This window comes from Molossus molossus, unplaced genomic scaffold (assembly GCF_014108415.1).
Source record: "Molossus molossus isolate mMolMol1 unplaced genomic scaffold, mMolMol1.p scaffold_m16_p_19, whole genome shotgun sequence".
Taxonomy (NCBI): Eukaryota; Metazoa; Chordata; class Mammalia; order Chiroptera; family Molossidae; genus Molossus; species Molossus molossus.
In genome coordinates this window covers 20,025,842-20,033,343 of record NW_023425354.1, presented here as the reverse complement: position 1 = coordinate 20,033,343, position 7,502 = coordinate 20,025,842, and the positions used below count along the sequence as shown (strand labels likewise).

The 7,502-nt window shown below is 45.4% G+C and overlaps 1 protein-coding gene across 3 annotated transcripts; it reads right to left on the bottom strand.

The window, feature by feature from the left end:
• Window positions 1-460: 460 nt before the first annotated feature.
• MRPS23 (mitochondrial ribosomal protein S23) lies at window positions 461-7,285 on the bottom strand. Of its 3 annotated transcripts, none has more exons than XM_036269879.1 (5): window positions 7,199-7,285; window positions 6,556-6,726; window positions 3,137-3,214; window positions 2,808-2,988; window positions 461-2,237 (listed from the first exon to the last, which is right to left on the bottom strand). In XM_036269879.1, exons 1-5 carry the CDS (start codon window positions 7,240-7,242, stop codon window positions 2,121-2,123), a joined length of 591 nt encoding a protein of 196 aa, XP_036125772.1. In that variant the 5' UTR covers window positions 7,243-7,285; the 3' UTR covers window positions 461-2,120. The 3 variants fall into 3 exon arrangements, with proteins under 3 accessions (XP_036125772.1, XP_036125773.1, XP_036125774.1); XM_036269880.1 differs by having other exon boundaries at window positions 461-2,231; XM_036269881.1 differs by having other exon boundaries at window positions 2,808-2,934.
• Between the last annotated feature and the right edge of the window lie 217 nt (window positions 7,286-7,502).

Below are 7,502 nucleotides of genomic sequence, written 5' to 3'. Positions count from 1 at the left end.
TCCCCGTACACAGGTCCGAAATATTTTTGGCAAGAAAATGGTGATCACAGTGGTCTTGGGGGAGAAAAAAGGGGTGGCTGAGACACAGGGGTAGGAGACTGGCTTCTTGTCTTTAAGTTTGGAACCATGTGCATGTATGAATTTTTAAAGAAGTATGCAACAAATAGCTTTTTAAAAATCTCTTCAGCCCTGGCTGGTTTGGCTCAGCAGTTAGAGCGTCGGGCCTGCGGTTGAGAGAGACCCGGGTTCGGTTCCTGCTAAGGGCACGTGCCTCGGTTGCAGTTTGTCCCCGGCCCTGGTTGGGTCTTGCGGGTGGCAGCCACTCAATGTGTCCCTTTCATGTCAATGTTTCTCTCTCTCTCTTCCTCTCTCTCCCTCCCACTCTATCTGAACAAAAAATGGAAAAATGTCCTCAGGTGAAGATAAAAAAAAAAACAAAAAACTCTTCATCATTATGGGAAAGAAACTGTCCTTTATTTTCTTATATTGTTATACTTTTCACTGTACATTTTTCTCAGATTTATTCTTATGTATTTCCTATTGCTGTTATCACAAACAGTATTGCTGTTCCTTTTAAAAATAAAAAACTTCCCTTTAAACCCCAGAAACATAAGGTTTAGAGAAGTAATGAGGGACCCCCAACTGTTCCTCTGAGAACAGAACCATCTCCTCCACCTGCTGAAGTCCTCCCAAGGCCTGGCCCAGTATTTAGAATCCAGTGGTCGCCTAACGTTGTTGATGGTGAAATGGACTTCCCCATCTAAGACAAAAGCTTTCCCCAAACAAGAGGAAGCAGTGGTAACAGTGGGGGCAGGGAGGGTGGAGAAGCAACACAGCTGAGACCTGCTTTGGCCTCATGTACTCATTCACCTCCCATTATTTGAGCACCAATGTGCAAGGTGTACAGGCTGCAAGATGGGTGCCCCACCCTTAGTCTACCAGGAGACAGAGGTGTCTGTACACAAAGGATACGGGACAAAAGCTACACAAGTTTTGAAATAAGACATAGCTGAAGCAGTTTATTACCAGTAGCTGAAAAACACTGGCTTCATCACAAATACAAAGGTAACAATCTCAGGAGATGTACCATTTACTTAATAAAAGATATGGAAATGAAGAAAGCGAGACAGTTGTTAGGACTTGTAGGCACACCTGGACACCAGGGAGGCAGGTGGATGCAGGTGGAGAGCATCATTTGAATTGGCTGGCCCCCTCTGGGGCCCCTCTGGGCAATCCAAGAGGTGTCATCTGAACTCAGTCTTGAGCTGGATGTAATTATTCTTTCATTCAACAAAGCCTAGTGTGCGCAGGCCTATGCTGTCTTCAGCACAGTCAATCCATGAGATTGAAGTTACAGTTTTGGCCTTTGGCTATTTTCAATTATAGGTCCTCACAGGTCAGCTTGGCCTCTTAAGACCAATAGTTCTACAACAACAAGTACAAAGATGATCTGCACACAGAAACAACTGACCAAGGAACCACGTTGTATGTTAAGTACAAGTCTGATGGATGCAGAGAAGAGAAACATACAAGAGATAGCCAGCCCACATTTTGTGTTTATTATTTTAGAGGGAGAGAGAAACATCGATGCAAGAGCAACACATTCATCGACTGCCTCCTGCACACCCACTAGCAGGGATCCCTGGGATCCAGCCCACATCCCGGTCATGTGCCCTGACCAGGAATCGAACCGTCAACCTTTCAGTGCATAGGACGATGCCCAACCACCAGAGCCACAGTGGCCAGGGCACCACCAGCCCACATGCTAACACCAAAATCCAAGCAAACCTACTCAGAATGAGTCCCATTTGAACAATACTTACAAAGGTTTCCTCATGCTATTTACAGTTTTAAAGTAAATTTACATTATAAGCAGCTAGGGAATTCTTTGTTTAATACCATTCTAACATAAAAGTTCACATAACTGCTTCTTTCAAACCATGATACTGAGCTTTATGACAACTTAGCAATAGGAACTAAAAGAAGGCAAACATAAGGCCTTCGAGATCCAGAAACATTTACACAGCTCAGCTGTGAAAAGTCGTTCAACATCCATCTAGTGAATCCAGTGCGGAGGTCAGTGTGCGTGGTACAAGCTCTTCAGGGAGGCGGGAGGCCTTTCAACTGCTCTTCAGGTGCTCTGGGACTTCCTTCAGAGGCTGTTTTTCTTCCAACACAGTTTGGGGTTTGACATCCGTGGGTTCAGATTTCCAGGAAACGTGACTATGGTCCTGTTGCTTAGAAGACCAGACATAAGCATGTCATACAGATGTTATTATTTTTTTCTTTTTGTTTTCATATTTTTTCTTTATTGATTTTAGAGAGATAGAAATACTGATGAGAGAGAACATTGATCGGCTGCTTCCTGCATGTCCCCCACTGGGGATCAGACCCACAACCTGGGCATATGCCCTGACCAGTAATCAAACCAGCGACCTCTTGGTGCATGGGTCGACGCTCAACCACTGAGCTACACCGTTTTCACTCAAGTAGTTGGCTGAAGCTATATGACTCAGGTACATTCCACCACTGAGTCAAAAATTTAACATTACTATTTCAGGTCAACTCTGTTATAACAAACAAACATGATAAAACCTCACTGAGGCACAATTTCAAAAGCCCTACTGACAACTCACTTCTTCCTAGTATTAGTCATAACCACAAAATTCCAGTATATTCCATCTAAGAGTATTTGACCTGGAGTTGGGAACATGAACCAAAGTTGGGAAAAGAAAACCAAGCCTTCCTTTAACCTCTGACAAATGGACAACTCATCCTACTGACAATTTTGATAATAAAATACTCACAGCCCTTGCTTCTCCTACTCGTCTTAAAATGACACCTTCGGCCAATAAAGCCTTCCCTGTTTCCACAAATAACTTCTCTTCGTCTGTTTCTCCAAGTTTCTGTAGCTCAATGTACTTCTCCACAAACCTGGAATTCCAAGCAGTCACGTTAGGTCTGTATCCTGTGAGCTCTGAAGACATGCTGTTACAGGGGGTAAAGCATTCCCTTAGCAGGCCTTCCTACGGGAACAATGTTCTCCTCTAGTGCAATTCAACAAAACTCCCCCAACTGATTACTAAATCCTTAAAAATTAAAAAATAAGTCACCCAGGGTTTATAAAATGGCTTACCGTTGACAGGTAGACTTGAAGTTTGGATTGAACAGATCAAAAGCTTTTTGACCGGATCCATAAGCTGAATAAAATTTCCTGGGAAATACAAACAACATGATATAAGATCATGGCCAAGAAGAGACCAAGAAACAACTGGTAGGCCCTAAGGAATTAAGTATAACATGACCTACATAGCCTGAGCCTAACAGTCTTTGGTTTTTTACTTTAAGTAAGCAGATGCATGCACATGGTAAATACATCAAATGTTCCACAAAGGTATCCAGTGAAAAGTAACACCCCTCCTTACCTATACACCCCAATTCTCTTCCCAGGAAGTAAGATTAACCAGATTCTGTGTATCCTTCCAGGAATATTCTACTAATATACAAGCACATAGGCATCTATCATTATCTCTAGCCACACTGTTTATCGTCAAGGGTAGGAAGCATTATTCTACATCTTGCCTTTTTTTTACTTAGTATTTCTTAAAGATCATTTCAAACCAGCGCATGTATATTATTTCCAGTCCTTTGCTATGCTAGACAGTACTGCAATGATTACCTTTATCTCTGTTTCTTAGTGCACTGTGCAAATAAGTCTAATAAATTCATAAAAACAGTATTATTGGATCAAGGTATAAGCACATGTAATTTGGCCTTCCAAACTGCCAAAATGCTTTCCAAAATAGTTGTGCCAATTTACACTCACACCAGTAATATATGACAGTGCCTACTCCCTCATACCCTGAATTACATTTTCCAACTTTATGATCTTTGTCAATTTAATAGTATAACTCTGCCCAGCCAGTGTGGCTCAGTGGTTGAGCCTAGACCCATGTACCAAGAGGTCGCTGGTTCAATTACCGGTTAGGGCACATGCCCAGGTTGTAGGCCAAATCCCCAGTGGGGGAAATGCAGGAGGTGGCCAATTGATGTTCTCTCTCATTGATGTTTCTATCTCTCTCTCCCCCTCTCCCTTCCTCTGTCTCTAAAAATAAAGAAAAAAAAATTTTTTTTAATTGTAACTCATGGTAGTCTTGGCTTTTCTTATGAAACAGACTGAGTATCTTATTATGTTTAAAAGCAAATTGAAGCCCTGGCCAGTTTGGCTCAGCGGTTAGAGCATCGGCCTGCGGTCCAGAGAGACCCGGGTTTGGTTCCCGCTAAGGGCGTGTACCTTGGTTGCAGTTTGTCCCCGGCCCTGGTTGGGTCGTGTGGGTGGCAACCACTCGATGTGTCACTTTCACGTCGATGTTTCTCTCTCTCTCTCTCCCTCCCACTCTATCTGAACAAAATATCGAAAAATGTCCTCGGATGAGGATAAAAAAATAAAAAATAAAAAAAAAGCAAATTGAAGCCCTGGCCGGTTTGGCTCAGCAGTTAGAGCATTGGCCTGCGGTCCGGAGAGACCTGGGTTCTGTTCCCGCTAAGGGCATGTACTTCAGTTGCAGTTTGTACCCGGCCCTGGTTGGTCGTGCGGGTGGCAGCCACTCGATGTGTCCCTTTCACGTCGATGTTTCTCTCTCTCTCTCTCTCTCCCTCCCACTCTATCTGTACAAAAATAAATAAATAAAAGCAAATTGAATTTCCTGTTCTGTAACCTGTCCATGTCTTTGCTGATTTTTCCATTTGGTGGTCATTTTCTTATTGACTTTTTTTTTTTTTTTATCCTTACCCGAGGACATTTTTCCATTTTTTGTTCAGATAGAGTGGGAGGGAGAGCGAGGAAGAGAGAGAGAGAACCATTGACGTGAGAGGGACACATCAAGTGGCTGCCTCCCACATGACCAACCAGGGCCAGGGACAAACTGCAACCGAGGTACATGCCCTTAGCGGGAACTGAACCCGGGTCTCTCTGGACCGCAGGCCGACGCTCTAACCGCTGAGCCAAACCAGTCAGGGCATGACTTTTTTAAAAAATATGTTTTAATTGATTTTTTTTTAGAGAGGAAGAGATAGAAACATCGATCAAACATCAATCGGCTCCCTCCTGCACATCCCCTACTGGGGATCTAGCCTGCAACATGGGCCTGGGCCCTGATCAGAAATCAAACAGGCAACCTCTTGGTGCAAGGGTCGATGCTCAACCACTGAGTCCCACCAGCTAGGCTTCTTACTGACTTATAAGCAAACTTTAGAGCAGTAAAAATAGAAAATCAGCCCTTTGTCATATGTGCTGCCATTTTTTCCCCAGTATGCTGGCTGAGTTTTGATTTTGCTTATGGCACATTTTTTAAGCAGAAAATTTTAATATTTTCATTTAAGGCTTCTGGGTCTTATGTCACTCTTCAAAAGGCCTTTATTATATGCATGTATGCATGACCAATGGACATGGACAACTAAGCGGGGACGGGGCGGAGGTGGGGTGGGGTGGGGGGTGCCAATGGGGTAAAAAGGTAAAATATCTGTAACAAAAAAATAAATAAAAAAATTCACACACACACACAAAAAAAGGCCTTTATCACTCAGACTATTTTTAAATTCTTCCATGTTTTCTTCTGGTACTTTTATGATTTCATTTTTTTTTACATTTAGGTTTTGATACATCTGAAATTTATTTTGTTGTTATAAGTTCTTAAAAATATAAAACACCCCTCCCCAAAAGAGCCACAAAGATAAATGTTCAAAACATTATTTAAATACAAGGTGTTATTATTTTGGCACTGACAGTAAAAGAGAGAACTATAAAATATTTCACATTGTCCAATGATCTATTTACCGAGTTCCAACTGCTATCCACACAAATAATTTTAATATAAATGAACCTGGAAAGCATGCTGACCACGTGCATCCCATGAACCTGAACAGAAAAGTGTTGAAAAAGTATTTAACGCCCCAAGAATTGTTGTGTGTGTTGGGGCGGGGGCTCAAATGAAAGGTGCCTGGACCTCAATAGAGAATATAATAACTTGATAAATTCTTTTTTCTTACATCCAGGAATTGGGGTAAGGACAAGGAATATGTATTAACTTCAATTAGGTACAATTTCTGATCTTAACATTTAAGTCAAAAGAAACCATACAAATTCCCAGTACTAAAACTAACCGACATAAGTATTTGAGAGAAAGGGCTTTGTCAGTTAACTCCCAGTGTTGACCTCCTTAAGCCTCAAGACTGAAATGGAGGAAATGATGCCTACCTTGCAGGGTTAGAGTAAGGCCTAAATGTACTGTTTGTTACGTGCTTAGCACTCGCCTGCTGCACAACAGACGTGTAGAAACAGGTAGCTACAAGTGCAACGATCTGTCAATTGCTGGGCCCCATACTCCACTTCTCAGAACTACTGTTTCTCTCACCTGGGGAGGGCACTGATCCCCTAATTTGGCTAAATTTACAAGGCGTTCTCCACAGGGCAAGCCCCGACTCAGTTCCTATTTAAGGTACCGGCCCGCCAGCTAAACCTCCTCCTGCAGCTCTGCTGCGCCCCACGGCACTCACGCTCTGATCAGATCCTCGTGGTAGAAGATGTCCTGGATGCGAGCTCTGGCTTTGCCGTATCGCAAGCGGGGCCTTCGGAAGACCGGCTCCCTCAGCGGGGGAAAGGCGTTGTAGATGTCAAACCAGAGGGGCTTCTCCTTCAGTACCCCGGCCCGTATGAGGTCCCGAGTCCTTGAGGAAGGACAAGAACGAAGGTCAGCTACAACAGCTTGTCTGAGCCCTGAGTCAGTCTAACCCACAGTCTGGGGCGTCAGCTGGAGTCCGCAACACAGACCCGGAAAAGCGCGGAGCCGGGGTGTTCCCCATCTACAGGGAAGATATTTCCAAACTCCAAACCACCCTAGCCCAGCTCGGGGAGGTAAGTCCTTCCATCTCCGTAGGTGCGTCCCACCCCTCTCCCTTCCTTCCTCTTCCTAGAGACCCAGAGACTCGGGGAAGGGAGAGGTGCAACCCTGAACGTGGAAGTCAGACATTCGAGGAGTGACATCGCCGAGCACAACCCTTCGGAAGCAAGAGGAAGCACGCACGGGCGCCCCGGCCCAGTCACCGCCCCCTGGAGAACGCCTCGCCCTGCTCACACCCGCCCCGGCTGAGAGCCCCCCCGGGGGAGGCCCCCTCGGCCCACCCGGCTCCGAGCACGCACCGCGAGAAAATGCTGCCCACGGTCTCCAGCCGGCTCCCCGCCATGGCCCGGGCCTCTGCCCCGGCACGGTCAGGGGCCACCGGAAGCGGAAGCGGCAGGCGTGAGCTGCGAGCCGAGCGGGCGATCTCGCGGCTGACGGCACTCCCGACGGGAGAGCGGAGCTAGGCAGAAGCAAAGGATCGGCCGACTGGCGCGCCTCGGCGGCTGGCCAGGTTCAGACAGGAGCACTCGATAGCCGAGCGGAAAGGAGGGCGCCAGCCACGGCCAGGCAGAAGCAATAAATGACCGATTTAGGAGACGGATG